This window comes from Narcine bancroftii, chromosome 3, assembly GCF_036971445.1.
Source record: "Narcine bancroftii isolate sNarBan1 chromosome 3, sNarBan1.hap1, whole genome shotgun sequence".
In the NCBI taxonomy this organism is placed as follows: Eukaryota; Metazoa; Chordata; class Chondrichthyes; order Torpediniformes; family Narcinidae; genus Narcine; species Narcine bancroftii.
Genome location: NC_091471.1, coordinates 355,710,303 through 355,729,163, shown reverse-complemented (window position 1 = coordinate 355,729,163; position 18,861 = coordinate 355,710,303). Strand labels below are relative to the sequence as shown.

The 18,861-nt window shown below is 38.8% G+C and overlaps 1 protein-coding gene across 7 annotated transcripts in view; it reads left to right on the top strand.

Moving 5' to 3' along the window:
• rptor (regulatory associated protein of MTOR, complex 1) overlaps positions 1 to 18,861 on the top strand; it is a 339,346-nt gene that overhangs the window by 290,931 nt on the left and 29,554 nt on the right. Inside the window, exon 29 of one of the 7 annotated variants that reach the window (XM_069929958.1) lies at positions 9,735 to 10,335. The exons of 5 other annotated variants lie outside the window; for them this stretch is intronic. In XM_069929958.1, coding sequence (XP_069786059.1) covers positions 9,735 to 9,772 — 38 coding nt within the window. In that variant the 3' untranslated portion in view covers positions 9,773 to 10,335. Of the gene's footprint in view, positions 1 to 5,563; positions 5,651 to 9,734; positions 10,336 to 18,861 lie in introns of those variants that run through there. One more of the 7 variants, XM_069929960.1, reaches the window with a different exon arrangement.

Below are 18,861 nucleotides of genomic sequence, written 5' to 3'. Positions count from 1 at the left end.
AATAGAAAATTGTTTTTCAGGAAATAGATTCTTATCCTTTGAACAAATGAAAGATAAGTACAATATAACTCAAGATACAGCGCTGGCTACAGCGCTGGCATATTACCAATTGAGATCCTACTTGAAGGATAAATTAGGAAGCAGTTTGAGTTTGCCAGAGGGAAGTAACCTTGAATATGTGATTACAGATACAATGATAATCAAAAGATTTATAACAAATATGTATATTAAACTGCAAGAAAAGGAGAATGAGGAAACAAATGGTAAAACTAAACAAAAATGGGAACAAGATTTAAATATAAAGATAAAAAAGGAAACATGGGAGAAGTTATGCTCCGGAACGATGAGAAATTCAATAAATACGAGGTTACGTATGATACAATATAACTGGATACACAGGCTATACATTACACCTCAAAAGTTAAATAAATGGGACCCAACAGTATCTGATAGATGTTTTCGATGTAAAAAAGAAATGGGAACAACAATTCATGCAATCTGGACATGTGAGAAAGTAAAAAAATTTTGGGAAGATCTAAATCAGATGTTAAATAAAATAACAGAAAACAATATACCAAAGAATCCAGAGATCTTCCTCCTAAGTAACATAAAAAACAAAGAATTTGGAATTGATTTGGAGGATGCACAAAAAAGATTTGTTAAGATAGCTCTAGCCGTAACAAAAAAATGTATTATGTCAACCTGGAAATTGGAAGATAATTTGAAAATACAACAATGGTATATAGAAATGAATAAATGTATTCCATTAGAAATAATAACATATAGTTTAAGAAATAATATTGAAATATTCAAACAAATATGGGAGCCTTACATTAAATACAATAGCGAAAACCTACCGGGGACAATCATTACCTAAGTTAACGGAAGGAAAAGGAAATGAAAAGAATGGACTCAGTAGAATTTCTGGTGTATTTTTATTGAATGACAACATTGTCTGACTGGTTTAATGTATCCTAGATTGTATACCTTAAATGGACGGGAGGGGGGAGGTAGGGAGGGTGGGATGGGAGGAGGGAGGGGGGGGAGAAAATGTGTGAAAAGGAAAAAGTGTGTACCATGGTTAATGTGATTTATGGTGTGAAAAATAAAAAATTAAATTTAAAAAAAAAAGATTGATAAGTCCTCGGGGACGGATGCAATATACCCCAGGGTGCTCTAGGAAATGAAAGAAGATATAGCTGGGGCAGTAGCTATGATTTTTTAATCCTCTTTGGCCACAGGGGAGGTACTGGAGGATTGTAGAATAGTAAATGTAGTCCCCTTATTTAAAAATAATAATAGGGAGAATCCTGGGAATTATAGACTGGTGAGTCTTTGTCAGTGGTGTGTAAACTAATGGAGAGATTCTTAAAGATAGGATTTATGAGCATTTGGAGAAGTACAATCTACTCAAGTATAGTCAACATGGATTTGTGAAGGGAAGGCTGTGCCTCACAAGTCTAACTGAATTTTTTGAGGAGGTAACGAAAGAAATTGATGAGGGTAGGGCAGTAGATGTGGTCTGCATGGATTTTAGCAAGGCATTTGACAAGGTCCCCACGAGAGACTCATCCAGAAAGTCATGAGTCATGGGATCAATGGAAAATTGGCTATTTGGATAAATAATTGGCTTGTAGGAAGAAAGCAGATTAGTAGCAGTGGAAAGAACGTATTCTGCTTGGAGGTCAGTGACTAGTTGGGTGCTACAGGGATCGTTTCTGGGACCCCTGCTCTTTGTGATTTTTATAAATGACCTGAATGAAGAGGCAGAAAAATGGGTCACCAAGTTTGCAGAGGGGGAATCACGTGATGGAATAGTAGCTGGTTGAGTGGAACCAGCCCTCTCCAGAGAAAAGAAAAGAAAGTGTGAAAAAACAGAGCTCAATAAATATAAAATACAGGAAGAGAAAGAGAAAGTTATAGAGAAGAGACAGAAGATGGCCCCCAAAAGAGAAAAAGTAAGAATTACAGAGAAAAGGGAAGAAGGAAAATCACTGGAGAAGAAAGAAGGCCTTACCTGCACGTCGGAGCAGAGAATCACCGTGTAGAGGCGCGGCCGATCTCCGGTGTTGGTGAGTCCCCAGAGAAGCGGTCTCCTCCCAACCAGCAGGCTTCAAAAATGGCTCTCAGAGCCAAGAAGAGGTGCGCAAGTAAAAGAAAAGGTTAACGTCGGCAGGAGGGGTCTCAGCTGGGGAGCGGCCAGCTGCGGAGCGGTCAGCTGAGAGACGCCCAGTATCGGGGCGTTCGGCTGGGGGAGGTAAGCAAGAAAGAAGAAAAGAAGAGTGGTGAGAAAGAGAATGAAGGGCGGGAAGAGGGTGAGCGTCAACGGGGCGACGACAGAAGGCCCAGCAGGGGGCCCAGTGGCGGGTCGACCTGAAGCAGGAGGCCCGACAACGGGTCGACCTGCAGCGGGAGGCCCGACAACGGGTCGACCTGAAGCGGGAGGCCCAACAAGGATACATAAGCAGCTCACCAGAGAAGGATGAAGGTACACAGATACAGAGAAGAGAATAAGATGACAGAATAAGACACAGAAGAATAGGAGGAAGAAGACCAAGAATTTCAAAGGAAAGAAGGTAAAATAGAAGGACAAAGTTTAAATAAAGTCTTTTTCGAAAAACAAATGAGGTCATTAAAAGAATGGCTATCAATCAAAACAAAAATTAAAAGAACTGAAGACAGAATGCAAAGCTTAGAGTTGGTCATGACTGAAATAGGGAAAAGAGTAGAAAATGTGGAGGAACGAGAAACTGCTGTAGAAATGGAGATAAATGATTTAAGAGGGAAGTTGGAAGAGAGCGAAAAAAAAATTAAAGAGACACAAGATTTATTGTCACAAAAAATTGACACACTGGAAAACTACAGTAGGCGAAACAACATAAAAATAGTGGGTCTGAAAGAAGGCAAAGAAGGGTCAGAAATGAAGGAATTTATAAAAGGATGGATCCCGAAGGTGCTGGGAACGACAGATTCACATGAAGAAATAGAAATTAAAAGGGTGCAGAGAGCGCTAGTACCAAAACCGCCACCACATCAAAAACCAAGATCCATATTGGTAAAATTTCTAAGATATACGACAAGAGAAAACATACTGGAGCAGGCAAGAAAGAAGGTTAGAGAAGACAATAAGCCGTTGGAATATAAGGGACAAAAAATATTTTTTTTATCCGGGCATAAGCTTCAAACTTTTAAAGAAGAGGAAGGAATTCAACACGGCGAAAACAATCTTATGGAAGAAAGGGTATAACTTTATGTTAAGACATCCAGCAGTACTCAAAGTATTTATTCCTGGGGAATGGAATAGATTGTCCTCTGACCCAAAGAAAGCCCAAGAATTTGCTGAACATTTCCAGGACAGGAGAAGAGAGGAGGAGTGACAAGAAGGATGACTGGCAAGAAAATATATAAAAATTTAAAGATAATGTACATATAAAGATTTAAAGATGGATAAGAGAAGGGGAAGAAGGGAAAAAAAAGAGAGAGCTTTGTTATAAGTATGGGAAAATAGTGTTCTCTGGGGGAGAGAATAATGGTCACTGTGAAATCAGTTGACGCTTGCGAGTAAGTTCGCAAACCAAATGAAAAGGGGAGTTGTGGTTGCCGACAAGGGGCAATCCAAGGAGGGGAGGTTCATTCGGGGTTAAAGGGTTATTGCTTGTGGGGATTATTGGGGAATTTCATGTCTTAAGTGCGTTGTCCTATATTGAGATTAAAAAGGAAAACTTTAAAAACAATAATTGAAAAAAGTGATGGGCGGAAGAGAAGTGGTGGAAAAGAAATGAAAATAAAGATATAAGATGGCCACGTTGGACTATATGACTATAAACATTAACGGAATATATAACCAAGTTTAAGTGTATCCCATTGAGGAAAAGAAATCACATATAATTTAAAAGAAAGTTACAATGTTTGAAAAAACATGGGAACCATATATGGAACATAACAGAAAGAGCAGGCCTCAGACCACCACCACCTAAAATGATAAGATGATAAACACAATCAGATTTAATGTGAATAAGTAGATGATACGTCTTTTTTGTTTGTATTCCTTTTGTGTAAAGATATTGTTATATTGTATTTTATATGTTCAATATTTACTGTTTTTGGAAGGGAGTGGGAAGGGAGGGATGGGGAAAAAAGGAGAAAATGTCACTGTGAATATTTAAAGAGATGTATCTGTAAATATATTGGTTGATATGGTTCATAGTGCGATAAATAAAGAATTACCAAAAAAACTAAATTTTCAAATGACATGAAGGTTGGAGGAGATGTGGATTTAGTTGAAGCTTGTTGAAGGTTACCAGAAGATATAGACAGGATGCAGAGTTGGGAGGAAAAGTGGAAGATGGATTTCAATCCAGATAAGTGTGAAGTTCTGTATTTTGGAATGACTAGCCAGAAGGCTGAGTACAGGGTTAATGGTCGATTACTTGAGAGTGATCAGAGGGACCTTGGGGTTCAAATCCACACATCCCTCAGGGTTGCTGCAGAGGTTGATCGGAAAGTTAAGAAGGACTATTGTATGCTGGGATTCATTAATGGGGAATTGAATTCAAGAGTAGAAAGGTCCTGTTACAATTCTACGTCTTTGGTATAAGACCACACTTAGAGTATTGTGTTCATTTCTGGTCACCTCATTATGGGCAGGATGTGGAAGCTGTGGAGAGGGTGCAGAAGAGACTTACCAGAATTTTGCCTGGATTGGGAAACAAGTCTTGAGGCAAGGTTAGCAGAACTGAGACTTTTCATTTTGGAGCATAGAAGGATGAGAGGAGTCTTGATAGAGGTCTATAAGATAATGAAAGGCTAAGGTAGGGTGGACAGCCAGCACCTGTTTCCTAGGGCAGGATCAGCAAATACCAGAGGACGTATGTACAAAGTTAAGGGAAGGAAATTTAGGGGAGACATCAGGCAGGTTTTTTTTATGCAGAGAGTTGTGGGTGCCTGAAATGCCTTGCTGGGAATGGTCGTGGAAGCTGAAACGTTGTGGGCATTTAAGAGACTCATAGGGTTGTAGGGTAGGGAGGGTTTAGTACTTTTTTTAAGGAAGGAATATATGGGTCAGCACAACATTGAGGGCCAAAGGGCCTGTATTGTGGTGTATTATTCTATGTTAACATTGTGATTCCTTTGTTGAGGAAGGCAAAGAAAGATCTGAGAAAGTACATGCATTGAACAATCTTGTTTAATTTTTTAAATATTTGGACATGCAGCACGGTATCAGGCTCTTTTAGCCTACGAGCCCATGCCACCTATTTACAGCCAATTGAGCTACGGCCCCGAAATGTTTTGAAGGGTGGGAGGAAACTGAAGTACCCAGAGGAAATCCACACAGGTACGGGGAGAATGTACAAACTCCTTACCATCAGCACCGGATTTGAACCCAGGTCACTGGCATGCAACGGCATTGCACTAACTCCCTCGCTAACTGTGGCATGCAATACTGACAGTTCCACAGATCTCAGTTAATTGAAATTGTTTGTGCTGTCATTCAGCTGCTTCTAAGACATGTTCATTTTTATGATGAGCCGGGGTTTTTATATTTACCCTCTCTTCATTAAAGTTGGATGAAATACATTCATTGCCTGCTGATGGGTACCACTGACCAGCTTCTACTGATGAAACTCTGAAGATAATGATGGAAATCACTGCAGAATAATCACAGTAATGTATTTTGATCTTCAGTTTTTCCTGATTTATTGAAGTAAATGCCAGCTGCCACTCTGTCTTAGCAGTTAGTGAGCAAACTCAGTGCATGGGAGGGACTCCAGCCATCCGAGCAATGCATTGCAGATGGGGTGGTTCTACATATAATAAAACCCCCAGTGTCCTGCACCTGTTGGGATTAGTAGATGCCGGATAAGTGAATTTCCGGTTACTTGAGATTGCATGTTACATGGCTTTGTTAACTAGCCACTAGGAATGCCAATTTTAAACTTGTGTATTTTTTACCAATTTATTTTTCGTGATTTTTTTGCTGGTTGAGGCTGCCGGTTGCTTGAATTCCAGATAAAAGGGTTTCTGCTGTACCAGATTTCCTCTCCTGTGTACATCACTTAAAGCTGGTAAATTCATCTTTGTTTCACTGCGAAAAACTGAAATCTGTTCAGTGGCCTCCACCTATCCCAAAACAAATCTGGGACTGATATTTATTGAACACTTTTAGTTTATAACCCATTATGAAGTACTTCTTGAAAGATGTTTACGGGCCTGCCCTTTTTCCATCCCCGATTTCTCCCTTAATCCCATTGAGTTCATGTGAAGAAGATGTTCACAATTCCTGGTGATTTTAATGCATGGTGGTGTGTTTGTTCAATTCATGCTGCACTTACAAATCAACTAAATAGCTCCAAGTGTAGAGTCACATGAAGACTTTCATCTTAAAAATATTAAATTTTAACTTACAATCCCCAGTATGTTTTGAAGACTGGGGGGGGTGGGGGGGAACCAGGGTACCCAGAGGAAACCTACACAAACATGGGGAGAACATTCAAACTCCTGACAGACAGTGCCGAATTCGAATCTTGGACGCTGGCGCTGTTTCAGTGTAGCACTAACTCCTATGTTAACAACACTACCCAAAATGTTGTTGCTAAAGAACCAATGAACATAATATATTTAATGACAAATCAGTGGTTTCATAGTCACCATTACTAGAGCTAGTTTGTTTTCCAGTTGCTGTGGTAGAATTGGTGTGTATGATCATTTCCATTTTATTAGTTTTAGTTCTGGATTATGAACCACTGTATCTTATAATTTATGCAGATGAAATGTATGGAACCACCATAATTGAGTCTCATTGGTACAGAATATATTTTTATTTTGTAATTTATTTATGCGTCATTTCATTTTTCTACGTGAGAAAGTATCAGTGCCATCCATCCTTGCCTGCTCCCAGGACTTGCTTTGACAGTGCAATGAAGGGTCCCTTTGCTGGTACATCCCCTGAGTTCAATTTGGGAATATCTTCTTTGAGGATGGATAGTAATCTAAAGAAATGTATGGCAAGCATGGCTCATCTTTCTGGGTTTATTGGATATTCTCTAAAGCCAAGAGCTGAACTACATCTTCTTGTGTGAACCAAAGCTAGTCGATGGCTCCATTTGATTCATGTTGGATTCTAGTTCATGCACTCAAAATTAAAATTCATATTCACCGTAGATAAAAGATTCATGAGCGATAATGAGTTTCAAAAATTTGCACTTTGTCAAGTACTTACTGTACCAAAGCAGGAACTTGCTGTAGTTATTTATCATTGATTTTTTACATTAAATGGGCTCTGACTGAACAAGAAATAGATTTTAAACTTTTCTACTGTGTCTTTTCAATCGGGGTACACAGCTTCCTTTTGATTATGTGAAATTACACTGCAATTTAACAGAAACAGGCCTTTCAGCCCATGCTTACTCTCCCCTTAAGCAGGTTTTTAAATCAGTTAGTGAGATTTTTTTTATAACATTTCTGCAGGCTGTTATTTGTTTCATGATTTTCAAGGAGGACATTCACTCCAATTTAACTTGAGCCACGTCCCTTTCTCTGTCATTTCATTTTCACAAACTAAAATCTTGACTGTTCGTATTTAGCACGATGTATTTCTTGTACATAGCAATTAACACGCTCGCACGTTTTACTGTGCAGTAACTCAAAGGTTCATCAAAGCAATAATTAATTTTCTTTCTTTCCGCTTCTAGCCTCAATAATGATGCATTGGTGAACCTAATTAACCTAATCAAATGTACATCAAACAATTTCACTCTATTTTAATTATTCGTGTTTTCCTTGCCATTAGCAATCAGACTTCTGTCAATTAGAACTTTGTAGAGCATGTGAGAACTTGCACATGCTAATAAAAGTATGTAAATGTAGATTTATTCTCATGGAAATAATTATTGCATGGATATAATTTCCAATTAGCTTGAAATTTGGAGGTTGGTGTTGTGAAACAAATTTTCAGAGGTTTTATAATGCTCAATTGTAACCCTTGTGTGAACCTATTATTCACGCCATCTTTTTCTATAAAAGCTAAGGAAAAAATATAGACTATGATTCTTGTACTAACCGGGATTTGTTTTCAGACCATGTATGCAGATTTTTAATAACAGATTTTCATGATAGCTCAGTCTAATTCTCAGGGTGGCACGGTGAGTGTACTGGTTAACGCAATGCTGGTACAGCACCAGCGATCAGGACTGCACCAAAAAAAAGGGCAGCAGTTTGGAATCTACAAACTCCTGCAAACCTGTTCCAATAATAGGATGAAATAGATCCATGTGAATACGCTTTTGCGGCATTTCACACTGCAAGGAAGATGCACATTTTAATAATAATCATTATTTAAGAAATGAAGTGTTGTGAGTTCCCATGGGATTTTATCTACTTGTGCACTCTCTCTGTATGACAGACCATTTATCCAGCTTTCCAGATCTGAAGTTTCATCCAAATTGCAGACTTGATCAGGGGAGAGAAAATAAGATAGCCATGACTTTCCTTGAGCTAATCTGTTTTACTTCTAAGAAACAAAGTCTCAATTACCATTTAATGTCATGTTGACTTACAAATTTTGTAGTTAATACACATTCAGCACATTGTAAATGGAAGCAATAGATGCTTTGATGCAAAGAAAGTAATCAGTGAATGGTTCCATCGATTTTTTTTTTTCTCCATGCAGCCATGAAAGCTGATGTCCCAGTTTGTAGCTTGAACAATGCAAGTTATTATGAATCTATGACTAATTGTGAGGTATATTCTTGACTCTTAATTTTTTTGGAATACTTTATGCTAGAGTTTTCATACATGTATATAGTCATTAGTTTACATTCATCATATGGCGAGCTCTCCACTGGCCACCGTGACAGAGGTGCACCAAAGAAAAGGTACAAGGACTGCCTAAAGAAATCTCTTGGTGCCTGCCCCATTGACCACCGCCAGTGGGCTGATAACGCCTCAAACCGTGCATCTTGGCGCCTCACCGTTTGGTGGGCAGCAACCTCCTTTGAAGAAGACCGCAGAGCCCACCTCACTGGCAAAAGGCAAAGGAGGAAAAACCCAACACCCAACCCCAACCCACCAATTTTCCCCTGCAACCGCTGCAACCGTGTCTGCCTGTCCCGCATCGGACTGGTCAGCCACCAACGAGCCTGCAGCTGACGTGGACTTTTTACCCCCTCCATAAATCTTCGTCTGCGAAGCCAAGCCAAAGAAGAAGACATTCATCATATTAGTACAGATTAATTCTGACTGCAAAAAAGAATGGAATCCTTCTTAAAACTAAAACCCTCCCTAACCCTAATCCCCCAGGCAAAATCAGTCATTACTTATACATTTTTATATTATATAATAACATATTAAAGAAAAAAGAAAACTACTGGATTGTACTAGGATAGGCCATGGTGCACCGAGACTTAACCATCAAGTAGTTATCTGCACCATCGGGTGAGATCATAGGAATCAGCGATTGGAAGAGACAAAGTGCTGCCTCTTGACATTTCTAAAAATTAAAAACTGATTCGCTCAAGAAGACTTATTTTGATAAAAAATAAAAATGAACTTTCTAATTTTTATATAGCTGTCTGGCAAATGATTTTGTGAAGATTGGAGTTCAACAAATACTGTGCGATACACAAACATGCTGGAGAGACTAGGCAGGTCACACAGCATCCATAGGAAGTAAAGGGTAATATACCTGGCAAAGGGCCCAGGCCCGAAACATTAATTGCCATTTATTTTTTTTATAGATGCTGTTGAGTTTCTCCAGCACGTTTGGGTTTTGTGAAGATTTCTCTGTGGATGAAAGATGTGCCTGAAAACCGGATGTTGCCAAAAATTGTCACAAAGCTGCTCTACCAGCAATATATCCATTATTTTAAATTGGTTGCTCTGCAAGTGTTTTGCAGTGTTGTGGATGAGAAATTTAATCACAAGTGACTCCCCCACATTGTTATGAAGATAAAGAAAAGTAGTTCCATGATTAAAAATTTTTTATGGAAAAGACTAGGTATTATCAAGAGAATACTCCCCATATTTAAATATTAGATCCAAGCAGGCTGATTGCAAGCAATGCAGCTTAAAAAATTATGACCTTATATTTTGAACTTTCTCATTGATAACTGATCTCATTAAGGTTTTTGAATAGTTGAAGAGAAGACTCAAAATTTCCAGGGACTGGATGTTCATTTTCTTTGCTCTTTCATCTCCACCCACCCAGGCATCTTCCAAATCGAAGTTAAGGCAGCAGTCATGAGTGAAGAGCGACACATATAAATTAAAGAAATTTAATTTTGCTAGATGTCTAATTATTATCAGAAAGCTATCACTTTTATACAGAGGGAAAATTAAAATTGTTTATATGCAGATTAACATGATGCTTTGAATAAAAGTTTTAATATATTTTGTATTGTCATTGATTTATGAATTAAGTAATTAAGTTCATCCACAAACCTATTTGTGTGAGCATCCTTTTTCATTGGGATTTGAATTTTTCTGATTATACTTCAAAGTAAATATCTTTTTTTTGCTTTATTTTTAGAAAAGCCAAAGCATCATTGATATTTTAGGGAAAACAAACGGTGGGAGGAACTCTGTGGATCAGGCAGCATGTGTGGAGGAAGAGGGGGAGTTGACATTTCATGTTGAGACCCTGCCTCGAAACAGTCCTGATCTGATGCAGGATCTCAACCCAAAAGGTTGACCATCTCTGGACCTCCACACATGCTGTCTGATCCACTGAGTTCTTCTCGCAGTTTTTTTAAATCCAGTTGTAGCATCTGCAGCCTCTTTTGTCCATTGATACAAGTCTTGTCTGAGAAAATAGAATGATTAAAAACTTGTACTTGAAGATCCTCCAGCAGGGAAGTTTGTGCGATATATTACTGTGCCAATGCTATTTCTCATTCACAGGGGACAGGCAACATAATGCAGCCATTAATCCCACAAGACCAGATAACAATAGCCCTCGACTTTTGAATGAAAAAACTATGTTTCTTTCCAAGATGCATGCCACTTTCCTTTGTTTATGGAAGTGTGTAATCTTCAGACTACAAACTCCTGATTTGGCATCTTCTGAACTGGGAGGTTTTCTCAGACAACCTCCATATTATTCAGTTCGCAAAGAGAGGCTCGAGCAGTGGTCATAATCATTTGTTCCACACCAGATTATTTATTGAGCAGGAATATATTACCAAGAATAAATTACTTCCCCTTTGGTGAAAAGGTGATGAAGATGTTTACCATGTAATGAAATGCCTTTGCCAAACAAAAGTTAATGAAAATGATGCCCGTTAAAACACACCTTTTTTTTCAACAGCGAAGAGTATCTTCAAACCTGATCTTTGCCTATTCTACCCCACTGCACATTTCCACGACCTTTGAGCTCCGTCATTTGATTGAAAGCTTTAGGTCAATGAAAAAATACTAATTTGCAACCATTGGTGGAGGGTTTATATCGACTGCAAAAGGCCTAACCAAAAGATATGAATGGTTTGAAATTACAATAGCACCAATTTGTCTTACATTATCCAACTTGTTTATTGGTATACCATCAATAGTGGTTATGGACGATAGTGGAACAGTTGCGTAGCAGTCAGCGCGACATTATTACAGCGCCAGGCAGCCCTGGTTTAAATCTGGTGCTGTCTGTAAGGATTTTGTACATTTTCCCCGTGACTGCGTGGGTTTCCTCCGGGCTCTCCTCCCACCTTCTAAGACTTGTGGGGGCTGTAGTTAATGGATACATTTGAGTGGTACGGGTTCATGTGCTGGAAGGGCCTGTTGCTGTGCTATATTATCTAAAATAATTTGATTCAATGCCTGTTTAGAAATGCTGGTGTGCTCTTCATTGAGTTCATGCATGACCGATAACATGTTGGATGTGGGAGGCGTGGGGGCATGGCAAGATGGCGTAAGGATCAGACGTGCCTTCTAGTCCTCTCCTGACTCTATCTTATTGTTTTGTCTAGAAATGCCCATTAAAATTCTTTAAAAGTTTAGATAATTTCAGTGCTGTTAATTTAACTTATGATGGTACAATTGGTGGAAAAGAGCAAAAAAAAACGACAACAGATCATCAAAAAACTACATTTTCCAAAAGTTCAAGTTTTGGAGCCTACCTACAGGAAAGACACCGGGACTCAGCGTGAAATGGATCCCAGGAGAGAGGTACAGTGTTCGGATGTAGAGCTCTATGTTACATTGGTAGAGCCCCCTAAAGAGGGCGCCAAACAGCCTTTAGAACAAAGAGTTTCTCAAAGGCATTTGTCAACTGTAGAGGTGGTGCTGCAAACTGCATCTCTTGAAATAAAAGAACCTATACAACTTGATGTACTGGGAGAACTTAATTCATTATGGACTGGGGAAAACCCCGGCCAGCGTCCTCCAGTTATTGCTGGAGAGGCTGTGGCTGGGGTTTCCACATGCAGTCATACTACAAGGAAGGCAACCAGAATGAAGGAAGGAACAGAAGATCCTTTGGTTATGCAGAAGAAGCAGGAATCTGTTGAGCCAAAATCTCTTCCAATTGAAAAGATTTTTGTGAATCTTGAATCTAAATTATCTTATACAATGCAGGGATTATCCAAGAATATGACTGAACTTGGTACTAGGTTTAATACTCTGGTGAAAATACATTCTCAACAGATGGCTGAGTTTGGAGCATTTAAGCTTGAAGTGAGAGATAAATTTAATTCGTGTGAAGAAGATATAGACGAAATACGGGATCAAGTTTTTGATGTGACCAAAATGGTCGAAGACTTACAAACTCAAAATAAAAATTTGGTGAAAAAGATTGATTATTTGGAAAACCAATCCAGACGGAACAATATAAAGATTATTGGTTTGCCGGAAGGTATGGAGGGACCAGACCCAAGAAAATTTTTTACTGAATGGATTCCGCAGGTGCTGGGTCAAGAACATTTCCCGGAAGGTATAATACTGGAACGTGCTCACAGAGCCTTGCGTAGAAGACCTATTTCAGGTCAAAGTCCAAGACCTGTTTTGGTTCGTTGCTTGAATTATTACGACAGAGAAATAATTTTACGAGTGGCTATTAGAAATGCACAACAGAGAAAATCACCCTTGGTGATTCAAAATAATCGAGTTTTCTTCTATGCGAATTTGAGTCAAGAAGTTATGTTCCAACGACGGGAATTCAATCCTGCTAAAGAGTTGTTGTGGAAGAAAGGTTACAAGGCAACCTTTAGATATCCAGCTGTTTTGAAGGTTTTTCAAGATGGTTGCCAACCAAAGTTCTTTGATTCTCCAAAGGAAGCTATAGCATTTGCTCAAGAGCTGCCAATTACTCAGTTTCAACAGAGACATAGTCCGCCGCGATCTCTAAGGAGACAAGAGATGGAAGAAAAGAGCCGTGCTCCAAGAAGGAATGGTTGTAATGGTGACTCAGCAGTTGGAGCTGATTAAAAGAAGAGTTGTCCTTTTTTTTTCTAATGTTTTTTTTTTAAAAAAGGATATTAAATAATGATGATGTTAGTTTAAGATGAAGTGAGAGTTGGGGGAGAGAACTGGATAGGCACTATTTCCTGAAAGTCATCTGCTACGTGTGAGTTATCTCACACCCATTTTTTTTTTGGGAGTTACCGCATTGCGCAGTTTAGACGGAAGGGGGTATTTTTAACCTCCTACCCGTTTTTTTTTCCTTTTTTTTGTATTATTAGATTAAAGAGTGAAGGGGTTTATTTTTGTTTAAATATTTTTAAAAAAGCATAAGAAAGTATTTGATTGTTTAAAAAACTAAAAATTGATGTGGTTTTTTTTGTAAAGTTTATTCAGTAGATAAGGAATATCTGAAATTTAAATGTGAATGGGATGGATAAGGTTTTTTTTATATTTTTTCTTTAACTTTAAGGTGAAAGGAGTGGTAATTCTGGTGTATGTTATTTTGCTATTTTAGTTACAGAACAAAGGGAATAATGGTGAAAGTTATAAATTGAATTGTACAATTCTTAATGAGGCTTGAATTTTGTTTGTGGTTTATGCTCCATTTGTTGAAGATATAGATTTCGTTGTAGATGTGTTTTTATTATTTGGATATCTGAATTTTAACTTAATGATTGGGGATATTTAAATGTGGTATTGGAGCTTTTATTGGATAACTATTCAAGAGTAAAAGGGAAAAATGGTGGAAGAGTACTAAAATTGAATTGTACAATGCTTAATGAGGTTTGAATTTTGTTTTAAGGTGGTGGTTTATGTGACTAATATGATGATAGATGTGAAGTTAGTTGATATTTGGTGAAGGTTTATCTCTATAGAGAAAGTGTTTTTTTTTTCATCTTTTTTTTCATGCTACAATTTTTTTTAAGAGTTGATTATTGTTTAAGAATTTTTGATAGATAATGTTACTAACTTTACTAATTTTTTATATTAAGTTTGATTTAAATATATGTTTCATCTTAACTCCGTTTGTTAAATATATGCATAAGTTTGATTTAAATATGTTTTTTAAGTCTGATATCTTAGTATTAATTACTTTTCTTTTTGTTAGTATTTTAATCGGTTATGTTTTTGTTTTTTTTTGTAAGTGGGTTTTTTTCTCATATATTATTAACTTTATTAATTCACTCTTTATTTTGTGGGGGGAAAGGGGGGGATGGACTAATTTGAGTTGGGTTATTAATGTGTAATAATTATTGGGGAGGGTATAGTTTATTTAGATTACTGATACTGTATTGTAATTTTATTATTTTATTCTTAATTTTTTTAAATGTAATCCTATATGTTATTCATGTTATAAAATCTTAAATAAAGTTTAAAAAAAAAAGGATGTGGGAGGCGTAGTTAGTGTTTACATCGCCAAAGAGGAAAGACATTTTTATTCAGTTCGTTCTTCCTCTGGAGTTGGTGAGGGGAAGGTTTTTTTGGCTGGGAGCTGTTGGTCAATCTTTTTAATTATTTATTTTTTTTTGTTTGAGAGTTCTATCATGCAACAAAAAAAAACTTACCAGAAATGTTGCCCGGACTATTGATTGTTTTACTCCAATTACTCCAAAAAAGTTAGTTTTTCCTGGGTTTTTTTCCTTCCAATTCTCTCATGCACCGCGGCCATCCCAACCTTTGTTCCTACCTCCTTCATTGTTGCCCAAGAGGGAATGGTGCTGTTGAGTAAGGAGTTCTAAGTCAGGGTGGTGAATATCTGAGAAGGCACCTTGGTGGTGTTTTCTTATGCTGGCTGTTCTAATCTTTTAGTCTTGGTTACTGGTTGGAGAGGTGCACTCAAAAAAAGCCTTGGTGAAGTGAAGTTTGTAGGTGCCTTGCATGGGGGGTAGTGAATATTCAGAGTTAGTCTTTCCAGTGGGCTGCTTTGATCTGGATGAGATTCTTGAGCATTGTTCAAGATGGATTTTTCCAAGCAAGTAGAGAAGATTCACCTGCACTCATGCCTTGCAGATAGTAGCACAATTCCAGAGAGTTGAGGAGCACAAAACCTGTTTGTTTATTGAGGAGTGAGCTGCTGAATGAACTCAGCAGGTCAGACAGCATCCATGGGCATAAAGGGTTAGTCAACATGTCGGGTCAACCCCATTGGGTTGGGAACTAATTGAACATAACAGGTGAATTCATGGTCAGGCATGGTCCATTTATGTTTCTTTTATTGGTGTCATGTTACATGGCAACATCTTTCTAACACCAAAGTCATTCTGTCTCTAAAGCTGTACTCATTCCGCATATTCTTTTTGCCCCTACTCTATTGCGGCACACACTAATTTGTTAGTCTTGTTACTACGGCATCAGTTTCTAAGTTCACATATTCTGTTTCTTTTCTTTCTTTTTAAAATATGTTTATTGATATTTATTCAATTTTTTTAAATGAACAATTCAATTATGATATGTGCTACAGAACTAGTAAAAACATTACAATAATAATCGTATGTAGAAATTCCTCAGTACAATAGCACAAACATAATGAAACAATAGAACCTAACAAAAAAGATGAATTCTAAATCCCCTTCCCCTAAGCAAGGTTGAAGGTTAAAATTTTAAAAATTCAATCTTGGAGAGAGACAGCTCCGTGCCAAAATTCCAAATCCACGCTAACTCTTACAGACAACTCTCATAACCTTAAATGAGCCCCATGTAATTTGGAATTTGATATGTGAATCAATAACAGCATTATCTAATTTACATTCTGTTTTCTTGTTGTCTATCCCTTCTTTGTTTGCTTCTTTTCTTTCTTTGGCTTGGCTTCGCGGACGAAGATTTATGGAGGGGGTAAAAAGTCCACGTCAGCTGCAGGCTCGTTTGTGGCTGACAAGTCCGATGCGGGACAGGCAGACACGATTGCAGCGGTTGCAGGGGAAAATTGGTGGGTTGGGGTTGGGTGTTGGGTTTTTCCTCCTTTGCCTTTTGTCAGTGAGGTAGGCTCTGCGGTCTTCTTCAAAGGAGGTTGCTGCCCGCCAAACTGTGAGGCGCCAAGATGCACGGTTTGAGGCGATATCAGCCCACTGGCGGTGGTCAATGTGGCAGGCACCAAGAGATTTCTTTAGGCAGTCCTTGTACCTTTTCTTTGGTGCACCTCTGTCGCGGTGGCCAGTGGAGAGCTCGCCATATAACACGATCTTGGGAAGGCGATGGTCCTCCATTCTGGAGACATGACCCATCCAGCGCAGCTGGATCTTCAGCAGCGTGGACTCGATGCTGTCGACCTCTGCCATCTCGAGTACTTCGACGTTAGGGATGTACGCTGGTGGAAGCGTTCTAGGAGCCGTAGGTGGTGCCGGTAGAGGACCCATGATTCGGAGCCGAACAGGAGTGTGGGTATGACAATGGCTCTGTATACGCTTATCTTTGTGAGGTTTTTCAGTTGGTTGTTTTTCCAGACTCTTTTGTGTAGTCTTCCAAAGGCGCTTAACTCATCTGTTACTCTCAAGGCCAAGTCTGTTGGCAGCAAGGTAGAAATGCAAAGAGTGAAGATGTTGGAATCTTGAGCCAACAAAGAATTACTAGAGGAACTCAGCAGGTCAGACAACATCATGAATATAAAAGGGCATTCGGCATTTTGGTTCTGAACTCTTTATCAAGATTTTGTACAAAAGCCTTGATAAAGATTTCAACCCTGAAACGTAGACATAAATTCTACCCCTATGTGCTGTCTGACCTGTTGAGTTCCTCCAGCAATTCTTTTTATGCCCTGTCTCCAGAAAGACTGGATTTGGTACCTATACATTTTTCCCACTGAGCTGCTTTAACCCTCACCTGCCTGCCAAGAAGGGAAAACCAGAGGTGTATGAATATAAAAGGACATTCAGCATTTTGATTCTGGGGGATCAGAGGTGGAGAATATGGGCAAATTTGTTCTTGGGAGTCACTATCTCGGAGGATTTTTCCTGGATCCAACACATTGTGAAGAAAGCACGTCAGTGCCTCCACTTCCTCAAGAGTTTGTGGAATGCCATCAGAAACCTTGGCAAATTCCTACAGAGATGTGGTGGAAAGTGTGATGACCAGGTGCATCACAGTCTAGTATGGGGGCACCTATACCCCTAAGTGTAAAATCCTGGAAAAGGTAGTGGACACAGCCTAGGACATCACGGGTAAGATCCTCCCTGCCTTTGAGAACATCTACAGGGAACACTGCCATCAGAGAGCAGCAGCGATCATCAAGGATCCACACCACCCAGCACATGCTCTGTTCTTGCTGCTACCATCAGGAAAGAGGTCTAGGTGCCACAAGACTCGCACCGCTAGTTTCAGGAACAGCTGCTACCCCTCCCCCATCAGACTCCTCAGCAACAAACTCCATCAGAGACTTGTTCGAGGACTCTTTTGCCCTTTATTGATTCTTTTTTCCTCTCTGTATTGCATTCAGTTTGCCTCCTGATTTTGTGTGTGGGCTTCATTGTGAGGAGATCTGAATGGAACTAAATGCTACAGCTCTGAGCAAACATTCCTCCTCTGGCAGTAGGGCAAGCAGATTATTAATAATATAATTGAAGAAGGTTGGCCCCAGGGCGCCATGTGGGAGGAACTCCTGAAACACCTCAAATGCATTAATTATTGTCCTCCAGCAATGTTGGATATTTCAGTTTGATTGAGGCACAATTCACTGGAGAGTTTACCTCTTAAATTTATTTTGTTTAATTTTATTAAGGCTCTTTGATTCAATACACAATCAAATGTTGCTTTGAAATCAAGCATGTTCACTCACCTCATTCTTTTGCTGGTGTCTGGGGCTTCGACTACACCAAGACCATAATGCCAGTCCAAGTAGTCTGGGAAGTTCCGAGAATGCTTTTGGTAAGTGAATGGTCAATGATGCCTATTAACACTCAGCTGATGAATGAGAGTAGTTTGTGTAATTTTTATGCTTCAAAACTATGAAGCTGTGGAGGAAAATCTGAGGCATGAAAGAGTGAATTCGTTAAACTCAGTCTGGTAACTCTGGCAAAAATATTGGTCCTAAGATAGCTTAAAGTTTGTAAACTCAAACCTCTGAGAGAAAAGTACATTAAAGTCTGCCAAGATGAATGAAGGAAGCCTGAACATATATTATTGATTTAGCAAGCAATACATTAGAGCGGAATTTCCTTTAACTTTCCGGCATCTTGCTTATAAACTGGAAATAATGATTCGCCCTGAAGAATTAATGAGCAAGTGATGCCAAGGGAATTAGTGCGGACAGTGAAGAGTGTTCTTGGTTTTTGCAAGCAGTTTTGTGCTGGTAAAATATGCATAATTGGTACTGTGTGCAGAATACCTGCCTGCACTGAAAGAGAAAAAAGAAAACTATAACTATGTCTTTGAATCTTGTGAGCAGTGAAGCAATTGGAGGAAGTTAATATGAAAAAAGGAACAAATCAACTAGATAAGCTCCATTTTTATTCAACCTATCAAAGAACCATGATGGTATAGTAT